The 26,211-nt window shown below is 41.6% G+C and overlaps 1 protein-coding gene across 1 annotated transcript in view; it reads left to right on the top strand.

Moving 5' to 3' along the window:
• The window catches only part of LOC139640085 (kinesin-like protein KIF21A), a 49,983-nt gene that overhangs the window by 17,374 nt on the left and 6,398 nt on the right, over positions 1–26,211 (top strand). Inside the window, exons 2-26 of the mRNA XM_071514249.1 lie at positions 2,457–2,679; positions 5,621–5,803; positions 6,593–6,742; positions 7,443–7,577; positions 8,907–9,071; positions 10,010–10,125; positions 10,823–11,018; positions 11,714–11,903; positions 12,465–12,528; positions 13,075–13,281; positions 15,729–15,819; positions 15,902–16,013; positions 16,632–16,820; positions 17,638–17,837; positions 17,932–18,039; positions 18,553–18,621; positions 18,922–19,067; positions 19,421–19,565; positions 20,077–20,271; positions 20,640–20,741; positions 21,310–21,475; positions 23,325–23,382; positions 23,987–24,041; positions 24,339–24,553; positions 25,838–25,974. Coding sequence (XP_071370350.1) covers positions 2,457–2,679; positions 5,621–5,803; positions 6,593–6,742; positions 7,443–7,577; positions 8,907–9,071; positions 10,010–10,125; positions 10,823–11,018; positions 11,714–11,903; positions 12,465–12,528; positions 13,075–13,281; positions 15,729–15,819; positions 15,902–16,013; positions 16,632–16,820; positions 17,638–17,837; positions 17,932–18,039; positions 18,553–18,621; positions 18,922–19,067; positions 19,421–19,565; positions 20,077–20,271; positions 20,640–20,741; positions 21,310–21,475; positions 23,325–23,382; positions 23,987–24,041; positions 24,339–24,553; positions 25,838–25,974 — 3,617 coding nt within the window. The remainder of the gene's footprint in view (positions 1–2,456; positions 2,680–5,620; positions 5,804–6,592; positions 6,743–7,442; positions 7,578–8,906; positions 9,072–10,009; positions 10,126–10,822; positions 11,019–11,713; positions 11,904–12,464; positions 12,529–13,074; positions 13,282–15,728; positions 15,820–15,901; positions 16,014–16,631; positions 16,821–17,637; positions 17,838–17,931; positions 18,040–18,552; positions 18,622–18,921; positions 19,068–19,420; positions 19,566–20,076; positions 20,272–20,639; positions 20,742–21,309; positions 21,476–23,324; positions 23,383–23,986; positions 24,042–24,338; positions 24,554–25,837; positions 25,975–26,211) is intronic.

A 26,211-nucleotide genomic window follows, 5' to 3' on the forward strand; every position in this document is an offset into this window, starting at 1 on the left:
GTTGTTAGTACGTAAGCACTGTCTTTCTCAAGTCAACACTTAACGATTGAAAAGGTTTTACAGGTGAGTGCTACCTGCATATCACCAATATATGTATTTCCAGTATTTTCATAAATTGTCTGATAGGGCTGCATTATTATAGCTCTGAAGAAACACCTGATTGTATTGATAGATATTGTGATAACAATTAGTAATCGTTATCACAATGCACATGATGATTTGAGGAGCCAAATTATTTTACTGCACTTGTACAATCTCATGTCAACATCTTCACTAGTTTCACCTACAGCAGGCATCATAAATAGAAACAAATGTTTCAAAATTGCTGATATTTGGGCTGTGTAAAGTACAATTTTGTGTGATAAACTGGGTAACTCTGCTGTCTGCAAGGTAAAAGCTGACAGTGACACTGGAGGTGTTGTGTTACTGTTGCAGGCAGTCTGTCTCTACCTCTCCTCCACCTCTCCTCCACCCTGGGTCTGTCTGTCCCTCCCTGGCTCTGTCCCTGTTCTCATCAGGCCTGTAATCCCAGAGACAGGCTGCTAAATAGCTGGGATCTGATGTCACACACACACAATGACACGTCTGTGGACCTCTGCTACTGTAGCCTCAACAGCTCTCCTTTCCTTTCTCCTCCTTGCTTTCGTGCCTTTTTTTCTTGCTTGCTTTCCTCTATCTCTCTCTCTCTCTCTCTCTCTCTCTCTCTCTCTCTCAGACTGTCCTTTCAGGCCATTCATTCACTATAGTACTTGTATAGTCTCTCAATGTGATGAATGGAAGAGTCTTTTTTTACACACATGCAAGCACACAAACATGCAAAAAAGGCACCAACGTATATACACACATGCAAAATACGTACAGACTGCATGCAAAGCGCCACATCCTCTCTCTCTCTCACACACACACACACACACATAGTTAACGCCCGCCAGCATGCAGCAACAATAGCAGCCATTTATAACGATGCAGCTCTGCTCTGGGACTCTCAGGTATCTGGGCTACTTATCTTCTCAGGAGCCCCGATACTGAAATCTAATTCTCATCTAACTGGCTTCATTCTGGGAGAAATTAATTTACTGTCTGCAATATGTTTCCTGACAGGAAATTTCCAATCAATTTTAAAGTTTTTACAGTGATATTGTCCAATATTTATCCAGAGTATTTCCAATATTTATCCAGAGTATTTCCAATATTAACCAGAATATTTTCAATATTTTTCCAGAGTTTCTCAAGTGTTTTCATTAATATTTTGCAATACATTATTTTCAATATTATTCATATGATTAAGGTGTTTTCCACAGTTCTGATATTTTCATACCATCGTTTCTGACATTTTACGACTCGATGCTTCCAATAAGTCTTCCTAATATTTCCGAAGTCTACCTCCAGTGTTTCCACTTCCTCTCCAGGCGGACAGTGAGTTCAGTGATGAGCAGAAAGTCCGAGAGGAAGAGGGGCATCATGGGAGGAAATGATGTAATAAGAGTGTGTTTATTTGAATGAAAGCAAACAGAGTGATTCCTTAATGAAAACCAGGGACCAGGGTGGGACTGTTTACCCAGAGCCTCCCTCTCTCTCTCTCTCTCTCTCTCTCTCTCTCTCTCTCTCTCTCTGCTGAACAGTGAAGGCACTGTATATGGTGCCTGCTGGGGAGTGTACTGGCACCGCGTGGTCTTCAACACACACACACACACACACACACACACACACACACACACCACAGTTGCAGCACTCATCGCAGCTCAGCTCAGCAGCTCAATATTACCTGCCTTCATTTTTACTACCAAACCTGTAAAAATCAATCATCATTTTCATCCATAATTCCCTTATGTACAACCATGCATACTCCCTCTTTCTCTCTCTCTGTCACACACACATCCACAGACGAGGGCTCCCAAGGGTCTTGAAAAATCTTGAACGTTTTTGGACTGGAGAAAAGTTAAATAAAGACTTGAAAGTATTTGATTTTGCATAAAAATGTAGCACCCAAATTCATCAGAATGCCTCAGCTGTCTCTGTCTTCACATCAACACTTCACATCCTGAGGAAAACCTGCTGATGGAGATATGTTTTGATAAAGCAGCAGGATTTCACCATGGCTTCTTCACTTGACAAGATCAGGTGTAACAAATGAGGCCTTTATGACGTCTAATTTTGGTCATTGTCATGTTTTACCCCCAAACAGTCCTTCAGTTTCACCAAAGAAAGTCAAAGTCATTGAAAAATCTTTGAATTTGATGTCCAAGTGAGTGTGGCATGCAAATATACACGGTATCTCATTCAGGCTGGGTCATTCATTGCAGATCATGTAATATAATGGCACCAGTCAACACTGCAGAGAGTCGATGAGCCCGTATTGAATGCTGGGAAATAATGTAGGTGCATGGTAGACAGTTCAACTGATTATTCACCTTCTTTCCGACTTTATATCTCCATCCTCTCTCTCTGTCCTCCAGGATCCGTCCTCAGCTGGCCAGGGAGAAGATTGAAGGCTGTCACATCTGTACGTACGTGATGCCCGGCGAGCCCCAGGTGTTTCTGGGTAAGGACAAGGCCTTCACCTACGACTATGTGTTCGACATGGACTCCCAGCAGGAAGCGCTGTACACCCACTGCACCGAGAAACTCATCGACGGCTGCTTCGAGGGATACAACGCCACCATCTTCGCCTACGGACAGGTTGGCAAGCAGAATCACATGCGTATGTAGATTTAGTGTGTGTGTTAGGATGTAGGAACACACAGGGGCACACACACACCACCCATGCAAATAGATGCACACACGCACACGTTGTTACAACTGTTAATGTCTTAGAATGTGTCCCATTTCCGTTCTTATACATGTTATGAGTTACAGTAGAGATTAGCACAACTCAAGTACTCTCTCACACACACACACACACACACAATGTCATATGCATTTGTTCACTTTCTCTTCTCATACGTTAAGAGATAAAACACACAGCAGCACAATGGTATAATCTTAAGTACACACTCATAAACACACACACACACACACAGTGAAATTTACAGTTTATATAGCTCAAAGGGAAGCAGCTTGGTTCCAACCTACCCTCCATGTGATAAGGAGCCGGTTTCATTTCGTATCATCAGATGAATAAGAGAGAGAAAACAGACCAGGCAGCCTGTCGATACACTATCAGCTGACATGATCCAACCTGCTCATACTACCTGGTTTATATTGGCCCTGATAGATTAAAGAGAGAGAGGGAGAGAGAGAGACAGAGAGAGAGAGAGAGAGGGAGGGAGTTTATTACCCAACCAAGTCAGTGTGTCTACAGATTGCTTCACCTCATGCCAGGCCAGGAAACTAAACCGCAAAGTCAAAACATATTTCAGAGAAATTAAACAGATGATACACTAACCTGCCCTCTGGCATCACTAAGGTCCAATAGCTGATTCAAATAGACAAAAACTGCATCATGTAACACATTTCTCAACCCCTGCATAGCCTCATGGAGTTTCATAAGGAAAATCCACCCTAAAATACTTCAACAGTGTTAAAAAAAAACATCTATTTGTGATGTATCTTGCATTTCTGGACTCATAATCAAAGAGCAAGGGCTTCTTTCTTGACTCTCCATTTTGCACCAACGTTCAACAATCATACAGCCATTGTAGAAGTGGCAGAGAGACCAATTTCTCCACCCACAGTAGCTTCATAATGCAATTAGACCAGAATGCAATGCAGCCGCAAGACATGTTGCATTCAAGTAACTTTTTTTCAACTGGAAAAACTTGTTCTTTTGTTGTTACAATCACTATCACTATCATTATTGATCTCTCCACCTACATGTAAAATCCACAGCTGGATGCAACAAGTTGACGCCCGTTCTCTGGGGGTTGTTGAAAGGCATTCTGGGAAATGTAGGATATCACTAACTGAAGTAGATGAGGCACGTTGAGGGAGATTTACAATAATTCATCACTAAATAACAAGTTTTCCTTTTAATGCCATGAACCTTTGGATTTAGAGAGAGAGAGAGAGAGAGAGAAATCTTCCTGTAGAGTTTTTAGCATTTCATTTGAAGTTGATTCTCTCTGGTTGAACTTTAGCAGCTAAACTTTCTCTCTTCTTATTCTCTCCCTCCTCTCCTCTCCTCTCCTCTGCTCTGCTCTCTGTTCATTATTCTCTCCTCACATTGTTCCTCCGCTCCTTGTCTTCCTGTCAAAGAGCCTTTCACAGGGCGCAGTGGAGGGCACACACACACACACACATGCACACACACACAGATAGAGCAGCTCACACACATGCACAAACAGACACAGGACCACACACATACATTTTGTACTCATAAACACACACACACACACACACACAAACACACACTCGCACACATGCACAAACATACACAAGCAGGCTGAAAACACAGGTGAGGTCTCAAAGGAAACGACACCCACACACTCTCATACACACACACACACAGTCTCATCCCCCCACCACACACACACACACAGACTCACACACACACATAAACCCACACACACACACACACATACACACACGCACACTCCTGTCAGGCTCCCTTTCAGGGGTTCCGGCGGGGAGCAGAGGGGTGACGTGTGAATTCGAGCCCAATGTTGCATTCCTCTTTTTGTCACCATGGCAACCACCCCATCCCCTCCGACCCCCTCTAACCCCCTGAGTCCCAGAGACTCAACAGACACAACATACATGAGCAGTTCAGCCCAGCAGAACGGTTTTGGTAGATTTTGGTGCTGCCATTTGACTTCAAGTTCAAGACTTTATTTTTTGTATTTGAAAATGGTTTGAAACATTTGATGTAGTTAGACTTCAGCTTCCCTAAAATCGAACGTACCATTTATGAAAATCTTCATTAAAAACAGGGACGGATGAATCATATTGATTATTGATTGTGAATATTTTGGTAGAATTATAGTAGAATGCTGTTTGGAATCAGCCACACTGATGTCAAATTTTATATAGTATTTATGTTTAGTTTTATGAACTTTACTTTATTAGTTGTACTTTTTCAACTGCTGGGTTTGTTTCACTAATTCTGGAGAAATATTATCAGACACATCATCAAATCATAATTTCTTGTGACGCCGGGGCTTCTTGCTTCTTCTCTCCAAGTCGGTTTACTCAAATCAAATTTTTCAAGATAATGTACATCAATTATTAGTACACAATCATAAACTATTTAGCATAATTTCTGGTGTATGTTTTTAATACTTGTAGCTTAATTAGTTCCCACTCCAAAACATTGCCAAAACAAAGAATTCATGCAAAATCAATGACTAATGATTGATTGATTTAATTTAATTGATAAATTAAAACACAATTCCCCTTCACAAACATACAGCTTACAACTATCAGGATAACCCAGTAACGTGTAACATGACTTTGAATCGTTTAGCAGCCAAGCAGGTAGAAAATGATTACTGATACATTCGACAACACATTAAATGGTATACTTAAATATGAGGAAAAAAATAAACAGATTATCTACTTCAATATGTAAAATAACCCTCTGCTTCTGCTGCTACGACATTCCAACTATATTTTCCTCAAGAGAGATGGGGATGGATTGTATTTGTGAACTAACTGATGCGTCTGTCGTCCCCCTGGCGTCCAGACGGGTTCGGGGAAGACCTACACCATGGGAACCGGCTTCGACGTCAGCATCGGAGACGAGGAGCTGGGCATCATCCCCCGGGCCGTCAGCCACCTGTTCAGAGGCATCGAGGAGCGCCGACAGGCCGCCGCCGAGCAGAGCAGGCCCGCCCCCGAGTTCAAGATCAACGCACAGTTCCTGGAGGTGCACAAACACACACACACACACACAGAAACTTTATAATTTGACCAGATGTAAGCCCAATTCTGCAGTTTCATGCCTAGATTAGCGGTAAACATTTCTTGATTCAGGAGCATTTCTTGGAGATTACCAAAAATTAAGGTATGTTTAGCACCAAGCAATGAATTTTCCCTGTCAAAACCTTATCAACACCTCCAGTCCACTCTATTAGCTAGTCTATTAGTCTATTAGCTAGATGCAGCCAGAAAGCAGACAGCGAGAGGTCAAAGGTCAGCAGGGGGGTGTAGGGGGTTTTGGGTTGTTAAAGCAGCCAGTTGACCCTCCAGTCATTAAACTGTCATTAGTCTCTCTCTAGTCAGCTTCTGGCTTTATTTTAAACCACCAACAAGTGGCTGCTAGCAGCTGGTATAGAAGCAGCTGAGATAGAGGGAGGGAGGAAAAGAAGGAGAGAGGGAATGAATGGCACAGATAACAAGGGAGGAAGAGGGAGAGAGAGAGGATTGAGGATGCTGAGGAATTGAGTGATAGAGGCAAAAGTGATGAGTAAAAGATGAGGCTGGTGAAGGAGAAGGAGGAAAGTGAAGCAACTGATAATAAAATATCTGCCAGACAATGTAATAACTTGTCAAAATGCAATATATTGTGTTCTAAATGGGTTGAAAATGAACATAATTAATTCCCAGATGATGTAATAACAGACGGCAATCTCTCCCTCTATCCTTCCCTCCTCTATCTTTCTCTCCCTCCCTCACTCTCTCCTCTCCTTACCTTACACTCCTTCCTTCTCTCCAGCTGTATAACGAGGAGGTGCTGGACCTGTTTGACTCGACGCGGGACATCGAGGCCAGGAAGCAGAGATCCAACATCAAGATCCACGAGGACGCCAACGGAGGCATCTACACCGTGGGAGTGACCACCCGCACCGTCACCTCCGAGGCTGAGGTCATGACCCTAAATTACCCCGAACGACCACTGTTCAAAGATATGAACCACTGCTTGTCCCATTGACTTACACTGGCCAAAGTCTCCCAAAAGCAAAATATATCATCTTTGTCCCATAATTCACTTACTGTATAATGGATTGGTACCGTGGCATCTCATCATTGTTCCATTTGTTTACATTGAACCAAAGATTATCTTAATGCAAAGAGAAAGTTTAACACAATTTCTAGCCCCGATCAATACCAATATCAGCTTCTGTTTTAATAATCAGGGGTTTCCTGTGTGTGTGTGTGTGTGTGTGTGTGTGTGTGTGTGAGAGAGTGCCCAAAGATGTCTATTATCATGGAAAATATGCATTTTGTCATGGCTGCTTTAGTATTTCTGTTTGTCTTGCATGGTTTCCCACAATCCTTCTCACGCCTTCTCTCTCCTTCTCTCTGCCTTTCCATCCCTCCCTCCTACCTCTCTCTTCCCTCTCTTATTCTTCCTGTCCCTTCCTTCCTTAATTTCTCTCTTTCCTTCTTTTTCTCCCTCTCTTTCTCTCCTTCTCCATAACTCATCTATCCTCCTTTCCTGCCTTTCTCCATCTCCCTGTCTTCATTCCTCTCTCTCTTTCCTCGCCCTCCTGCTTTTTCCTTCCCTCCCTCCTTCCTTCCCTCCCTCCCATCCTCCTTCCCTCCCTCCGTCTCTCCTCTAACAGATGATGCAGTGTCTGAAGCTGGGCGCTCTGTCTCGTACGACCGCCAGCACCCAGATGAACGTCCAGAGTTCGCGCTCCCACGCCATCTTCACCATCCACCTGTGCCAAGTTCGCGTCTGCAGCCCCGATAACAACGTACGTACTGTAGCACACAGCGCTGCTGGGAGAAACACACTCACAGATTGGACCTAGCTCTGAATTTATGCACTAGTGGGTTATTTAACTCTGAGAATGTTTTCTAATGTTGTTGTGGCTTAGAGATATTATGGCACAAGATAACAAGATGACAACGAGGAAGCTCTTAATCAGCTGCAAATTCACAATAAAACATTTTCATTTTACCGCGTTGGTTATTGCATTGGCTTACATCCGTTGTATATGAGATATTTACCAGTGAAATCTGATTTTAGTGAATCTGTTATGTGATTTGTGGGTAACACTTTACAATAACGGTCACTAAGTTAAGGGTTAGTTAATGCTTAATAAGCATTAAGTAACCCTTAATTAACAGTTAACTAATGTGTTCATGTTAACTAAGGTATTAATTTATACATTATTTAATAGTTTATAAAGATGACTATTAAATAATGTATAAATTAATACCTTAGTTAACATGAACACCATTAGTAAATAATTACCAGACACATTAGTTAACTGTTAATTAAGGGTTAGATTTTGGGCATTAACTAACCCTTAACTTAGTGACCCTTATTGTAAAGTGTTACCGATTTAGGTTTAGTTTACAGGAGCTATATGCAGCATTTTAACATCAGTAAATCATTACCACATTTATTTTGAGACATTAGTGTAATTACCGTTATGGCACAGAACAGGAACCGTTTTTACTCTGCAAGTAACACACAACTTCATTACAGTTCCACTATTATAGCTGCATAATTTTCTTTGTTTCATGTTAACATATTGGTTGTTACCAAGGGCTGTTAGTGGCTCTTCTCCTGTTAGCGACAGGCTGTTAGCAACGGTTTATGGGAAACATGGTCTTAATTTTGAAAAACACAAAATGTTATACATAGCAGCTTTGAGTGATACATTGATATTTTTGTTATCTTAGTTTATTTTTCTTTTCTTAGTTACTTTTCTTTACAAAAATGGTGAAAAAAGCTTCTGTATTGGCTCTTCTATTAACAAAAAAACATGGATTTAGCATTAGCATTCCTTATTCAAATCAAAAGGTAGGCTACTGTCAACCACATGCCAGCTGTATTCATTCTTTTCAGTGATGAATAGTGACAGTACTAATACCTAGTATGCCATGGGTAGCTGAAAGATAATGCAGAACCTTTTTCCTTTTGTTGTGACAAATACCTCAGAAAGAAAAAAACCCTGATTTAATTCAAAATGTCAAGGCAGCCCTTTAGAAATCCAAAACCAGCTGCTGAATTTGATCCTGTAACCAGCTCTTTGTATTCACTTGTGTAATTTTCTCTTTTCTTTCTCCTCCAGGACAATGAGACAGACAACCGTCTAGCTAACAGCTCAGAGATGAATGAGTTTGAGACGCTGTCGGCCAAGTTCCACTTTGTGGACCTGGCTGGCTCCGAGAGGCTGAAGAGGACCGGAGCCACAGGAGACCGAGCTAAAGAAGGCATCTCCATCAACTGTGGCCTGGTGAGGAAGCTGGGCTGATGTTGGATTCTGCATTTGCCATTTTCTATGAACTGTTGCAGAGTCATCGCCTAGGTTCATGAAATAAGTTTTTGCCTGGAAAGTTGCTGGTTCAAATCTACCAACCGACTGGGAAAACCTGGGTGGGGAAAGTTAATGAGATGATGTACTCATCCCTACCTTAATAATTACTGCTGAACTGCCCTTGAGCAAGGCATTCAACTCCTCCCTCATCTTGCAGCCTCTTTCTGACTGTTGCTGTAAATTAATATAAATGTGAATATCCTCTTTGTCAGATTTCCAATATAAATAAATACATGTAATTATGCATTTAGCACATTGCAAGTGTTTTGTAGCTACATTATCTGCCATAAGATTTAGTTTTGGTGTATTGGGGCAAAACTGATAAAGTAAAATGTTCCCTAATGATAGAGTTACTGTCATTCCTCCTTCACACTCACCAACATCCACCTGTTGTCCTGAGGTGGATTTTGCAGGAGCAAGAGAGCTCCCTGGTGGCCAGAGTAGGAATTACACTATGATTTCCTCTTTCACTCAAATCAGTTCTGCCATCTCATCACAGTCCGTCTACTACACATAATCTCAGCCTGTATTCCTATGAACTTTATTTACCATGGGGATATTAACTGGGGAGTCTTTTCCAGTAACACCCAGCTTCACAAGCACAGCTACACACATTTATACTGTATGTGGGAGCTGCCCAGTATAACCACAATGCTCTACTGTTGGCCACAGAGCAGCTCCACTAGAGGAGGGTTAAGCGTCTTACTCAAGTGCTTCTCAAGTGCTTCCCCCACTCAGACTGACTCAGCCAGTCCAGGGATTTGAACCGACAAACTTCTGGTCCCAGGCCCGCTTCTTGATAATCCTTTCTAACTCTTCTCCTCCTGTTTCTTTCCTTCCTCTTCTCTCTCCTGCAGCTCGCCCTGGGAAACGTCATCAGTGCTCTGGGAGACAGGAGTAAGCGCTCCACCCACGTGCCTTACAGAGACTCCAAGCTCACACGGCTGTTACAGGACTCGCTAGGTGGCAACAGGTCTGTAGGCCTGCCTCATAATATTAAATACCCTTCATTGGTCTGACCTAAAAGGAATGCCTTGAGGTTTTTACTGAAATGCTGTGGGTGAAAGTTTCTATATTTGTCCTTCAACATCAAAATGACTTGTAGCAGTCCTCAAACCTCATGAGCAAGAATAACACATCCAACTAAAATTCAAAATGTCCAGACATCCCTTGGTTTATTATCTAGCTGTTATTATCTATTTCAGCATGTGTTATTATAGTGTATGGACAGCTGACCAATCATCTTATTTTCACTTGGCAACCACTCAGCAACCACTTCTGTGCTTGTATTGTGTGGGAGGGCTAAATACATTGGCTGATCAATGAAGTACAAATTCAGCTTTAAAAGGTAGGCAGTGGTAGTTAATGTAGAAGTCCTCTTTCATGCATTTACCCTTTCTTCAATGTTACACAACAGATGTGAATTAGTATCTGGATTAACTACCTGGATTAACTACCTACCAGATCATCCCTTGCAATGGCAGAACAGAGAGAAAAACCTGAATCTTTCCAACGATTCTTTTGGGGATGGAACAAAAGTACAGCTGCTGGCAATATAAATCCAACCCACTGCAACTTATCAGTCAAAGGAAACCTATCAAATCTATTCTAACCGGTCCAACATGAAACAAATCCACAAACCGATCATTCTGTCTGTGTGCATTCTCCAGTCAAACAGTGATGATCGCCTGCATCAGCCCGTCTGACCGGGACTTCATGGAGACGCTGAACACGCTGAAGTACGCCAACCGGGCCCGAAACATCAAGAACAAGGTGGTGGTGAACCAGGACAGAGCCAGCCAGCAGATCAGCACCCTGAGGACAGAGATCGCACGACTGCAGATGGAGCTGATGGAGTACAAGACGGTGAGATGATGGAGGGAGAGAAGGAGGGAGGGATAGTAGATAGAGAGAGAGAAAGCTAGAAAGTGACAAGTTTAAGATGGTAAGGAAGACATATGGACAGATGGAGAAAGGGAAGGAAGGATGGAGTTGGAAGAATTTAAGCAGAACATGTAATATCAGTTAATATCAGTAATATGCAGAGGTGTGACCAAGTCAACTTTGCTCGAGTCCCAAGTCAGTCTCAAGTCTTGAGGCACAAGTCTCAAGTCAAGTCCCAAGTCTAAATGTAGATTAGTCAAGTCCAAGTCAAGTCCATGTCAAGTCCATGTCATTAATATCAAGTCTCAAGTCTAAATGTAGATTAGAGTCCAATATCAATTTAATATCTCTAGAAAAGAAAACAAAATATCTAGGACTTTTCAATGCAATATGGTTTTAATAGGATAAAAACTTGGTAAGAGCATCATGAGTTTGATGCTTCAATAAATTCAGTCATTCCATACAAATTCAGAAAACAGAATTTAAATTCAGTCGTCTGGTGGAACAAATCAAGTCAAAGTCAAGTCCCAAGTCACCAGAACCCGAGTCAAGTCAAGTCTCAAGTATTCTCTTCATGCATCAAGTGAAGTCTCAAGCAATTCAAGTCATGTGACTCGAGTCCCCACCTCCGGTAATATGCTGTGATATTGATCTCCCTGTCCTGTGCTAATACCCAGGGCAAGCGCATGGTGGGTGAAGACGGCATGGAGGGCATCAACGACATGGTCCATGAGAACTCCATGCTGCAGACGGAGAACAACAACCTGCGGGTGAGGGTGAAGGCCATGCAGGAGACCATCGACGCCCAGAGAGGCAGGCTCACCCAGCTGCTCAGCGACCAGGCCAACCAGGCGCTGGCCAGAGCAGGTAGGAACCGGGACTGGACTGTGGATTCTGTTCATCAAGGTCAAGCTCAAGACTGTATTGTTCCTAAAGGGGAGTTTGGCTCACAGCGAGGCAGAAACCACAATATACTGTACTTCCCCAGTATTCAAAGAGATAACTTACATAAACATAAAACAATGGATGGAGAGTATTTATGTTAGAGTCTATAAATGCCACTTTCATTTACTTTCTTGCACCTATGTTTTATATTTTTTTTAGATTTTATTGTCTTGTTTTGAAATTTTATCTACCTTGATTTTTGTCTGTTCACTTGATGACATTTTGCCTTTTTTGCCGCTTTTGTAACACATAGAGTTTCTTCTTAATATTATGTATTATTTGTCATAGTAAATAGACTGTCCATAGAAAGGAAGAATATTGATCCAGTATAGTAATATTGATAGAGTAATATAGATGTTAGACTCACCTCATATTTAATTTTAGTAGTCTAACATCTAAGGCAAGTAACAAAGTCAGGAACTAATTACTCATAAAAGTAACTTTTTCCAACACGGCTCCTAACAGTGATGCTTCTGCTTCCAGGTGAAGGTAGTGAAGAGATCGGGAACATGATTCAGAACTACATCAAAGAAATCGAGGAGCTCAGGTTTGTTTGGTGACACATTAACAGAAAATTGTTCTCTGAATGCTGATGATAATATTTGGATGTAGAGTGAAATAGAGTGATTGGATAATTATTATACAGCACTTGTTTCCAGCCATGCATTGTGATTGGACATGGCATTGTAACTACAATATACAACCTTGTAGCTTATAATTTAAACAGCATCATTCTGCCTTGTTGATATTTAATTAATTAGCCACCAGCCAAGCCAAGCCACTCAGCACACACTCTCTCCACCACTGCAACCACTGACTCATTTATTTTAGTAATTACACACACAAAGCACTCAAATAAATTAACTGAGTGGATTGAAGCAAGCAGGGATAATTGGAATTAAAACCCAAAGCGTGTATCTTTGTTTAATGTTTGATAGTATTGTAAAATTGTTGTAAATGTTGTATAAGAGCAGTAACATACACTGCTGCGCTAATAGCCACAATACAGCATGACCTTTAGCATGTTTTTGCTTAATTAAAAGTCAAATCAGTCAGTTGTTGATAGTGACACCTTAGCTTTTCCCTTTCTCAGAGCCAAGCTTCTGGAGAGCGAGGCAGTGAACGAGAACCTCAGGAAGAGCCTGTCCCGGGCCTCCACCCGCTCCTCGCTGTACGGAGGCCCCGCCTCCTTCTCCTCCGCCGTGCTCGTCGCCCCCGAGAAGGAGGCCAGCGACATCATCGAGATGGCCAAGAAAGACCTGGAGAAACTGAAGAAGAAGGAGAGGAAGAAGAAAAAAAGGTAGAGCGGGGAGTGTTGTTTTAGTTGAACTTACTGTATTTGTTGCTGTGGTACTTTACACACCTTTGTATTTGCAGAAAAGAGTTTACGCATCTGTTTAGTGTGACATAAATATTTATGATATGAAATTCAGAGTAAACATCATAGTAAGTAATTGGAAACTGATAGAATTTATCTGTACATGGTTGTAGAGCATGTACAGATCATTTTAGGGACAGTCTAAAAGGCTTAATGTGAAAACGGCTTAAAATTTAACACTGATGAAATATTTTTTTCCCCAGGTATATGGCACCATAAGAACTAGCAATGGTGAAAAGAAAGAGAACATGTACATCCATTTGATTTTTTGGGAATTAATTTAGTGAAAAACTACCAAAAAATGGGGGCTTAACGACCCCCCATTAATGAGCTAATATTGAAATGAAAATTTAACATTCATATTTCAAAGCCAACAGTGTCAAATTAGTATTGAACCTCTGCCACTGCTTGTCCTCAAACTGCTTTGGAAGTGAATTAGTGTGACAGGCGCTTTGTGGACAAACTGTAGAGGGAGGGTGTTGACACTCGTCTGTTGCCACGGCGAGAGAGTGTGGCCCGATGTGTTGTGGGTAATTATCTGTTGGCTCCCTTCCTTCCTCCCATCCCAGCCTCAGCAGTTTGCACCCTGATGTTCCTTTAATGGAGCGTACGCTGGATTTAGACAAGACGAGGGTGACGGATGTTAATCGTGATGAAGATGGTTGTCTGACAAGCTCTAGCACGCTGTAGCACATAACCATTATATGTCCTTTTGTTGTGAGTGTGTGTGTGTGTGTGTGTACTTTGATTACTACACTTGTGAGGAGTTCTGCACATTAGAAATGAGGAATTTGTGACATGTTTACCATTTTTACCGCTGTCTGAAATGAAAATCGTCATATTCATTTCCATATATTCAGCATTTGGAGACACTGTGTTTGTTAGAGTCTCTGCACTCACTTGGTCTTTCTTGCTGCTCTCTCCCTCTCTCTCTCTCTCTGCTGTTTTGTAAACTTTCCTCACTTGCCCCCCACTGTCGCGGCCTGTGTACCCCCCTTTCCACCTTCTCCTCACCGTCCTCATCCTCATCTTCATCCCCATCCCCATCCCTATCCCCTCCTCCTCCTCGTCCAAAAGACTGAGGCGATACGAAGAGAACCGCCACCGAGAGGTTGAACATGCCAGGTTTGCTATGCCCCATCTAGGATTGGGTCAAAACATGATCTGAAACTGATTCAATTACCTCTCTGGGATTGATTCCTTTTGTCTGGAACCAGTCGGATCATCCCGCTGGTGCAAATCCAGCCCATTGTGCATTCAGGACAGGCTGAAATGCACAAAGTAATTGAGAGGATTTCAGTTGATCATTGACCCAGGTCTGAACCTGTACCTCCCTTTCCAGAGTTCCCACACTAACTCGCCTCTAACTTGGCTTCTTCTGCACCTGCAGGTAGTTTACACTCCTGGAGGGAAGCCCATCTTTTTAACCAGCTCTGACCTCCTCCTCTCAACCCTCTGTCCTCACGCTTTTTACCCTTTTCCTCTGCGTTAGGGAGGATGCACACTACAAGCAGATCTCATCCTAATTAGTATCTCACCCAAATTTAGAAAGAAGAAAGAAGAAATTTAGAAATTTAGGCAATTTCGATGAAAATACATAACATTTCATTTCAAGCATTTATTTACACAAATCCAGTTTTAAAAATTTGCCCAGGACGACAGAATTTAGTGTTATCATCATACTATAAAGCAAGGAATCTCTGTCTGTATGTGTGTCCTTCGCATATCCCGAGAGCCGTTCGTCCGATCTACTTCACACTTGGCGGGTGTATTGCTAGGGACCCGAGGACGTGCAGGTCGTGTCGGATTGGACACGCGGCACGTTCAACATTAATAAACTTTGAATAAACAAGCGAACAGCGCTCTGTGCAGCAGCGGGGCTCAAATCAAGCGACTGGAAGCGCAGTGTGGAGTGTGAAGCTGTTTGGACGAGCGGTTCTCGAGAAAGCTGCAAGCAGCGATACCGGAGGCCAAGCAATCGGCCCGTTCCGAACAGGCATGTTTTGAACGGGCACTGCACTAGTGTGAAGAAATCTTGTAGTGTGTGGCAGCCCTTACAGTGAAATGAGTTTGTAATGTCGTTGGTAGCAAATGCGGATCATGGTCGCATCACTTGTATTTATCTATCCTGATATATTGTTCATGTTGTCCCCGCAAGCAATCACAATGAAATCATTCACTAACAACTCGTCCTTAGTGATGATGATCTAATCAACAGTGATTTCAAATCTGGTCCTAATCTGATGAACTGTATAGGAAAGTCATTTGCATGTACCTTTTACCTATTGTTGTTGTAATTTAAAATGCTACTATAGAGGATCTGACCTGTGAGGCCTCCTGCTCTGTCTAACGCTCTTTTCCTCCTTCAGTGTGATCAAGGAGGAACTTCCAGACAACGAGCAGGAGCGAGGCAACGAGGAGGCGGAGGGGGTGAGTGGAGGATCGTTACTTGATACGGCAGTTACATGTTACGAAGACAGTATGTTTCACTGTCTTGTCGCTGTGTGGATGTGTGTGTCTGTAAACTTGTGTATCTCTCCAGGAGGGCAGCGATCACGAGGAAGGGGAGGATGCGGAGGGAGAGGAGGAGGACTTCGACCTGGAGGGAGAGGAGAGTTCAGAAGAGTCTGACTCGGAGGAACTGGATGAGAAAGGTGAATTTAGCTGATACAGTATGTTAGGGCTCCCCCCCATTTCATAATCTTAATCTACTGATCGTTTAGTTTGGTCTTAGTCAAGAGAGAATGTTTTTGAGTTGGTTATTAATTTTTTATTTATTTTTCTGGATAATTACATCTCTAACACTGTGACAGTATTCACAAATATGCATTTTTCGGTAACACTTTACAATAAGAGTACATTAATTAAGGGTTAGTTAATGCTTAATAAGCATTAACTAACCCTTAATTAACAGTTAACTAATAGTTTATTAGTCGTCTTTATAAACTATTAAATAATGTATAAATTAATACCTTAGTTAACATTAGTAAATGATTACTACACACATTAGTTAACTGTTAATTAAGGGTTAGTTAATGCTTATTAAGCATTAACTAACCCTTAATTAATGTACCCTTATTGTAAAGTGTTTTCTTTGATAAAAACAAGATCATAAAGTGATAATTTTGCATGAATGCATACATTTGCTGGGAGACAGTAGAAGAAGAAAAATCTAAGTTTTTAATTAAATGTACACAGACAGTAGTCATCGAACGTGTGTGTGTGTGTGTGTGTGTGTGTGTGTGTGTGTGTGTGTGTGTGTGTGTGAGCAGAGAACTTCCAGGCGGACCTGGCCAACATCACCTGTGAGATCGCCATCAAGCAGAAGCTGATCGACGAGCTGGAGAACAGCCAGCGGCGGCTTCACACCCTCAAGCAGCAGTACGAACACAAGCTGATGATGCTGCACAGCAAGATCAGAGACACACAGCTGGAGAGGGACAAGGTGCTGCATAACATGGGTGAGAACACACACACACACACACACACACACACACACACACACCTAAATATCTTTGACGTCAGTTCAAAACAGTTTCTAAAGCTGTTTTAATAGGAAGTTTTACTGTGCCATAATATCACATTGTGAAGATTTTATACTCGTTTGGGTTGACATTGAACTTGGCCTGCATGTTGGTATCTGTCATATTCTTGCTGGGTTCAGTGTAGTTTAGTTTAGTTTTAGTGTAGCTTAGCATTTATTTTTTAGCTTTAGTTTAGTTTACTTTAATTTTGTTTCATTTAATTTAGTTTTAGCTTATCATTTAGATTCAGATTAGTTTAGTTTTAGTTTACTTTAGTTCAGCTTTAGTGTTTAGCTTTAGCTTTTATGTTTAACATAGCTTCAGTGTTTAGCTTTAGTGCTATAGCTGAGCTTTAGTGTTTAGCTTTAGTTTAGCATTTAGTGTCTAATTAGCTTCAATTTTTAGCTTTAGCTTAGTTTAGTTTATTTAAGTTTAGCTTAGGTTAGTTTTGATACACAGTGATAGAGAGATTACTCAATTTCTCAAGCTAATATAGGCTAATTCTTTGATATTAATTTATAGTCGGTAATACAGTATTGTAATTAGTAAATCAGCTGAGTTATATAGCATAAGATATTGGTGGCAGTTTGCCTTATCTTTAAAACTGTGTCAATTCAATTCATTCTTTGTTTCCAGGTTTTCTACTTTTTCACCAAGTCCCATTACAACACAGAAACAGGCTCCTGCTGTATGGGCTGTTTAAAAAAACCCCCAAATCAAAACAAAGGCTAATCGTTCTTCCTTTCCTCTCCAGGTTCGGTGGAGTCGTGTACGGAGGAGAAGGCGAAGAAGATCAAGGCGGAGTATGAGAGGAAGCTGAGCTCCATGAACAAAGAGATGCAGAAGCTGCAGTCGGCCCAGAAGGAGCACGCCCGCCTGCTGAAGAACCAGTCGCAGTACGAGAAACAGCTCAAGAAGCTCCAGCAGGATGTGGTGGAGATGAAGAAGACCAAGGTACAGGAATGCAAACTGTAATGTAGTATCCAGAGGAAGAACGAAAGGCAAAAAATGGAGTAAGTCTCCTTACCGTGCCGTGTTTGTCCACCAGGTGGGGCTGATGCGTCAGATGAAGGAGCAGCAGGAGAGGAACAGAGCTTCAGAGTGCAGGAGGAACAGAGAGATCGCCTCTCTGAAGAAAGACCAGCGCAGGGCCGAGGTGAGCGGGAGGGAGAGAAATACACAGTTTTAAATAGCATTAAAATCCACACAGAATTGACTGAATCGTGTCATTTTGCTGTGAGGATTATATGTGCATTATTTATCCATTATTTGTTCTATTGCTTTTGGCCGTGTTGCGATAAATGAATCAATTTGTTTTTATTATTTTCATATTTAATGTGTTTTATTGTTGTTTTGGGTGTTTAAATTACAGATGAACAGGATGTAGATGGAACATAAACCCACCTAAACTCAGTGTGCCCACGTTTTTAGACATAATAAAAAATGTAAAAACAAATCATAGTATACATCATAGTAAGTGGTGTCAAACTGATATATGTTAAATGATGATTGGGTCTTTCAAAGAAAAAAGGATAAATTAATGCTTTTCTGATTTTAGTTTTGTTGGTGGCTGTTTCTTATGATGATCACCGACTGTACATTTGATTTACCGCTGAATCACTGCAGACGGCAATAATTTTTCTTTCTTCTTATTCGTCTCTCCCAACAGCACCAGCTGAAGCAGCTGGAAGCCCAGAAGAGACAACAAGAGCTGATCCTACGCAGGAAGAATGAAGAGGTGAGACACAGGGAGGAAATGGACCGGGCTTGAGCCACCGTGGGACAGGGTTTTCTTCAGAATCAGTGTTAGATGATCAGAATCCAATTGAACATGATTTAGTTTGAAATACACAGAATACACAGCTAGAATACACTCTACTGACACTTCACTTCTGCCAGCACGCTCATAAATCTCTGGATTAGAATGTCAAAATGGCTATATCCAGGTTTGGTTCCAGTTTGTCCCCTCTACATTAATCATCTTGTTTGCATTTTAATGTGCAGAATGAGTGTATTATTAACTGTTTTCCTGTGTTAGGTGACGGCCCTGAGGCGGCAGGTGAGGCCCACGTCCGGGAAGGTGAGCAGGAAGGTGAGTTTACCTGAACCGCTCCAGGAGCCGTCGCACAGAGGAACCGCGGGACGGCTGCAGTCTTCTGGGGCAACACACGCCAACGGAGCCAGGTACGACGGGACAAACTGAGTGTGTGTGTGTGTGTGTGTGTGTGTGTGTGTGTGTGTGTGTGCATGTGTGGGTGGGTGCATCGGGGGCAGTTTGAACAGCTGAGTTTATGTTTTAGGAGACAGTTTCTTAGTTAGATCCAATGTACATGTTGTTGGAGCCATAATGAACTATGAGCTATGGTTATTATTATTAAAACTTGGGGAAAAGGGAGTTAAATGTATGAAAGTAATGAAAGTAAAATGATTTATATAAAGCTGTACATGCTATGGTAAATATGGTATGGTTAAATATGAATGTTGAATGATTTCTGTATGCTTATGCCTACACATGTCGATCTCCCTTTCCTCTTCAGGAAATACCCAGTGCGGATGGGCAGTGTCTACTCCAGCAGGACAGCCAGGGCCAAGTGGCAGTCACTGGAGAGACGCGTCAGTGACATCATCATGCAGAGGATGACCATATCCAACATGGAGACGGATATGAACCGACTGCTGAAGGTAAACGCCTTATATTCCCAGCACAGGCTTGCCATGGTCATGAAAAACTCAAAGAATAAGAGGAAAGCTGTGTTTTCGAGGCCTGAAAAACTAATGCAAAATGATAGATGCCCCCAGAACCAGAACATGGACATTTGGTCAGAAAGTGTATCTTTTTTGTCCAGCCAGTTAAGTGTTTAACGTCAAAGTAGGCTGCTGACAGATTCAGATAGTAGACTTTAATCCCAAATAAATAAATTACATTCATTGCAGTACATATACACAAATCCCAAATTATAGTTTCAGCGAGCAAAAAGAAGATATAGAACATTGAAATTGGCTATTAACATGAAAATGGACACATCGTGGAGATAGTCCTAAATATCATGAACACATGCCATTGAACTCAATCTCTCTCCCTCCTTTCCTCTCACCCTGCTCCTCCGTTTACTCCTTTCCTTCCTCCTTCCCTCCTCTTCTCCTCTCTCCCTCCCTAAACCCCACCCCCACCCCCACCCCCCCACCCCTGCAGCAACGTGAGGAGCTGACCAGGCGGAGGGAGCGCGTGTCCAGGAAGAGGGAGAAGATGGCGGTGGAGGGGGCCGACGCCGACCGCTCCCTGGCCTCCCTGAACGAGGAGATGGAGTCTCTGAGCGCCAACATCGACTACATCAACGACAGCATCGCCGACTGCCAGGCCAACATCATGCAGATGGAGGAGGCCAAGGTAAGAGGCAGGGACTGAGTGAATTATTCCATGGTGATAGTAAATATTAAACACTATTTGTATGATGCTTCAGATTAGTTAAGAGAGCCGGGATTCTTGTAGTCAATTGATCCATAGTGATAATAATAAGTAATAAACTTTATTTATAAAACACTTCAAAAATGAGGTTGCATAGTGCTTTATACATAATGTAAGAAATAAGACAGTGAACATAAAAAATAGTAGAGAGAATGAAATAAGTAAGATAAGAGTTAATCAAATACCATATGATATCATCTGACAAGGTACAATACAGTTTAATACAGTGTCCTGTGATCCAGTTTCTCACAAAGCCATTTTATTAAATGTGTCATTATTATGGGATGCAGGAGGAAGGAGACACAGTGGATGTTACCGCGGTGATCAGCTCCTGTAATCTGTCAGAAGCCCGCTTCCTTCTGGACCATTTCATGTCTATGGCCATCAATAAGGTATCCTGTTATATCCTGCTGTATCTTGCTATCTTCCCTTGGCGTGTGCTTGTTTGTAGCGCTCTGTATTAACCAACACTTATTATTATGTACTCATATTCACTTATGTGGAAAATGTTTACTTTCCATTTAATCTTTCATGTGATTTTGATTATATTTTGCTGATGTGCATTGTTGTTTGTTTTTGCAACATGTTTGCAACTTTTATGTTCATCTTGATCCTTGATCCCCTCTTGAAAAAGAGATTGGGACTACCTGATTAAATAAAGTATAAATTAGATTAGATAAGATTAGATTGGATGAAATTTAAGTGGTTTCATGAGGAAATTGGCTCGACCCAGCAGCAAAGAACAGGATGTAGATAACGAATATGACAAAAGAACTTCCTTACAGCAATAAAGTATATTGAGCCTTTGTCATGCAAAAATATAACTCCTATTGTGTTGGAAAAAATCTTCCTGTGTTGACTATTGACAGATTTACAGGATAGCAGATGTTTGCAGATGTAGGAACAGTGAAAAAGCGGTGCAGCTGCATCTGAACCTGTCTGGTGTCTGGTGTGTGTCAGGGCCTGCAGGCGGCTCAGAAGGAGTCTCAGGTGAAGGTGATGGAGGGCCGGCTGAAGCAGACGGAGATCAACAGCGCCACCCAGAACCAGCTGCTGTTCCACATGCTGAAGGAGAAGGCCGAGGTGAACCCGGAGCTGGACGCCCTGCTGGGCAACGCACTGCAAGGTGGGAAACACCGAGGAGAGCGGCACGGAGAGCGGCAGCATGTCAAACACAGTCATCTTTTCTTTCACCGTGTGGCTGCACTTTGTTTTGCAGGCTTTAATTTCCTTTTAGGTGTTCGAAGAGAATCGATAAAGTAGTTTGTTGTTGTTTGGACAATATTCTTTGATGTTCAAACTCCAAATTTGGTTGTTTTTCATTTGAATTAAAAGTCTGCATGGTCACATATTTGGTTAGTAAGTTTCCTAAACCGAGGTCCCCTTAAAAAGTGTATAATTTCAAAAATCCATGGGCACCAATCAAAACTAAAGCTGTCTTTCCTTTTAATTCCTGATACATAGTCAGCCAACAGCAGTGATTTACTCTGAGGTATTCACTGATATAGGAGAACTATATCAAAATATATTTAAATATATAGTATAATAATATATATCTTTTATTGAGAACACTCTGAAACGAGACACAGGCCTGTAAAATATAGTGTAACCATTTCCTCATCTTTGAGTTTGACGTTGATTTGGTTTCTTTTTGTTTTCTCTGTTGTGTTGGTGTGAATTCAGAGTTAGGTTACCTGTCAGCAGGTGAGTAAGAGATGCATAGCAGTGTGACTGTATTTCTATTTCAGAGAGCATGGCAGACGCACACCACAAGATTTCCACCAAATTAAAGGCAACTATCAACACAAAACTAAAAGATCAGTGATAATATTCCCTGATAGTCTCTAACCTTCAACAACCTTAAAACCTCAATACACTGTTATCCTGTTAAGAATGACTGTGTAAGTGATTTTCTCCAGCTTCCCTGATAAAATTTCCAGTTGAAACTATATGAGTGAATGAATATGAGTCCATTCTCCTACCAGCCTCTAATAATATTAAAAAACATTTCTACACTGGAAGAATAACCATCTCAACAAGTCATTTAGTCAGGGATTCAATATTAAAGTCTTATTTTTCTCAAAACAAGTGAAAATCTGTTGATTTGTATTGGCAGTAACTGATAGTATCTCCCCCTATTGGCAGATTGTTTCATTTGTTTACAAAAACAAGATTACCGAAATCACTCTCCTGATGACTCAAGGAGAGACGTGAGCAGCCTCGCCTTAAAAACTTTGCTTTAGACAACTATGTGTCTTCAGTAGGTTAAGAAATCTTGTAGTGTGCGCCCACCCTCAGTCCCCCTTTTACAACTAACCCAGTTGAAGTAACACTGCCATGCCCTGCATGAGGTATTGTGTTGTCTCACCCTCTGTTACCCCGCCTGCTAGCAACCTCCACTTCATCAGGTTGCTGGTTACTAAAACTTAGAACCAGGACTCCAACCTGAAGTCTGATGTACACCACTAGGACAACAGTTTGTGTCATGTCTCTTTTTGTATCTGTGTATAAGTGTCTCTTTCCATCTCTCTCTCTCTCTCTCTCTCTCTCTACCTTTGTACCTTTACACAAGACAAATACCACGACACTGTAGCTTCCGGTTGCATCACACTAATGACCCCTGATTGACCCCCTTTGTGTAAAACTAAACCTGGCGACCCCTGACTTTGTAGTTGTTTTGTATTGTTGAAACTGTCCTCAACACTGTTGTGCTGCAATATTTACAACAGCATGTCTTTGAGAAAGCTTTTTGAATTGTTTTTTCTCTTGAAAGCAATGCAAAAATGAAAAAAAAAAAGATATTTCATAGAGAATACACACTTTTCTTAGTTGTTAAACCCCAAAGGAAAAATACAGATAGGCTTTGCAATACATTTTTGGAGTATTCCTTAATGTGTGTGTGTACGTGTGTGTACGTGTGTGTGTGTGTGTGTGTGTGTGTGTGTGTGTGTGTGTGTGTGTGTTTTAACACACAGAGAATGGGGATGACAGCAGCAGTGATGAGTCGACCCCCAGTCCAGCCGCAGAGGGCAGGTAAATATGGATATATGACTAGAAATGGAAATGGCTCTTGATTCAGATTGCCAGTTCAACTTCAAATACATTTGACTGATGTGATTTAGGCAGAATGAAAGGATGGTTCATATTTTCATGAAACCTTTTGAGTCCATCTTAGGAGATCTTGCACTTGTATTTTAGTTTTTTAGATAGTAGAAGCAGATATTGTTAGCATTTGTTAGCAGTGTTGGTGGAAGTCAGCAGGGCTAAAATCATTACATCATTACAATAGATAGATAGATTACAGCATTTCAATAAATTTTTGGTTAGACTGAAATGACTCCTTGTTTGTGAAAAATCATATAGACCTGCTAAAAACCTGAGCTTTCCATTAAAGAGAGACATATAATAGATGTAATGTACAGTAGCTCTAAGTTATTGAGTTATGAGTGTTAATGGGGTCAGCAGCACAAGCCCTTCTTATATTTTTTCTGATTGTTTGCTAAAATGTTTCGGTGCTCCTTTTTATTTCACAGCAGTTTTTAACTTTTAGTCGAGAAACATAATATATAAATACAGTTTTTAATATCAATAGTATTAGGGTGTTCATAATAGATTGAGCTTTCCTGACTTTTTTCAGCACCCTGGCATCAGATCTGATGAAGTTATGTGGTGAATCCAGACCCAGGAGTAAGGTACTGTACTGTACAGAACAATCTCTATATATAATATTTGTCATTTCACTCTTAGCTTTTTCGATATGTATTACCAATAAATACCATTTCAATTAAACTGCATTTGACATAATCTTGTGTGGTGATAATGTAAATAATTTACATGTGGCAGTATAACTAAAAAACAATCAAATACATATTTTGCTGTTGATGACCTCATCTTGTCAGTAGTTATTTTCAGTATTTTAAATCATCACTAACTGGTCCATTAACTTGTCAATTAGCTGATTAGTGAGCCAATCGTTTGCTGTCCCGCAGGCTCGCAGGCGGACCACCACCCAGATGGAGCTGCTGTACGCCAGCAGTGGGGATCTGACCTGCGACTCGCCCACCGGTGACTTCTCCGCCCCCCTGCTGCCCCTCGCCGAGCGGCTGGAGGGGCCGGCCGACCCGCAGGCGCACGCGGCGGGACAAACTGCCGACCGCGAGCCAACTGTTTCCCCGTCTGCCACATCAGCCAGGGCCGCCGGCATGTGAGTGTTAAAGACGTATTTCACTATCTGAGTTCTGTTGCAAAATGCTATATTATCCATTTTTGAGGGAAAATGACGACCTTAAGTAACTTAAGGTCGTCATTTTGTATCTCGATATGATATTGAAGATTGTGGGTAGAAGTGATTAGGGAGACTGTCCTTCAACCCAAGCAAAAAGACAATTTCTCCTTTAAGGATCAATAAAGCATCACTAAAAAAAGGTTCCAGTCTGTAAAAGTGTTGTCGTTTTGTCAACCAAGTACATAATTTACTTACTATCCTTTAGTTGTTTTAACTTTGTGCTGTCAAACACTTTGTTAGAGCAGGTTTCACTTTTTTTAAAGGGGCAATAAGTAACATTTTTACTGCCCCATTGCTCAAAATGACCACAATATACCTGCAGGGGGTTCATAGGCTTCTTGTTCAATACCTATGAAACAATAACTTCGCCACGTGCTGAGATTTCTGGCTATCAAAACTCACTTTCCCCACCCAAACTCTCTGTTTTCGAACAAAAAATCTGCTCCCACTGGAATTTCGGGACATGAAACTTCCTCTCTCTCTCATACACTGACATTCCCTCTCTGTCCATCTCTCCGTCTGCAGCTCTGGATCCAGGTCACCGACGGGCACAGAGAGGAAGCCACTGGAGCGCTCACCGCTCGCCCGCAGGAAGATGCTGGAGAGAGGACCCGCTGCCACACACACCCCAGCACCCACACACACACACACACCTCCGGTTAGCGCAGCAGAACCCAAGACCAAAGGCTCCGACTACAGAACACTGTAAGTGGGGACTGCCAAGATATAGCACTATAATGATGCTTTTAATGTCTATTGTAAAAGAAATTGTAAAAACTCATAGGTCTCAGTTGCAAAATTGATATTCTTTTTTCAGTTATTTTTTCAGTTACCGATACAGGTGTTTTTATTAGATGCACAGCTGATATGCAGATATTATAACACTTTTAGATCTTTAATTATGCATTTTAATTGATTTTTCTTAACATCTTGATGTTTTTAGTGTTTTAGTTTTAATTAGATAAGCTTTCCTTAAGGTCACAGTGTGTGTGTGTTTTTGCTTATCCCTTTATTATTGTATTTCAGGTTGGATGAGTCGCCTGTATTTGATGGCCATAGGTAATCCTCATCTTCATCTTCATTTTTTTCTATCATGTCTACCATATTAATGCTCTACAAAGCTTAGCACAGGCAATGCAATTAGTGTTAATTGGTAGTAATTCAGTAGGTAATTTAGTTTCTCCTGTACTGTGTGTGTTGTAGAGGTGTGATCAATCCTGTGGCGGCCCCTAAGACCAGCCGAGGAGCCAAACTGCAGTGTGTCTATGTAGCTGAGGGACACACCAAGCCCGTCCTCTGTGTGGACGCTACTGATGACCTGCTCTTCACGGGATCCAAAGGTACGTCACAGCTTCTCAACCTGCAGCGGATCTCAAATTAGCCCCCAGTTCTGTGCTATCTCATATTAAAAACAAAAATTGTTTGCAAATCAGAATATGTTATTGCTTTCTTTCAAATCACTGTCTTTACTGTAAAAGACATTTTGCTTATGGTGCGTTAGCAAACCTCACTGTTATCTGTCATGCTGTGGTGTGTGTGTGTGTGTGTGTGTGTGTGTGTGTGTGTGTGTGTGTGTG

This window comes from Centroberyx affinis, unplaced genomic scaffold, assembly GCF_046629955.1.
Source record: "Centroberyx affinis isolate AG114_WGS23_722 - 3 ecotype Tasmania unplaced genomic scaffold, CSIRO-AGI_Caff_v1 ptg008327l_1, whole genome shotgun sequence".
Lineage (NCBI taxonomy): Eukaryota > Metazoa > Chordata > Actinopteri > Beryciformes > Berycidae > Centroberyx > Centroberyx affinis.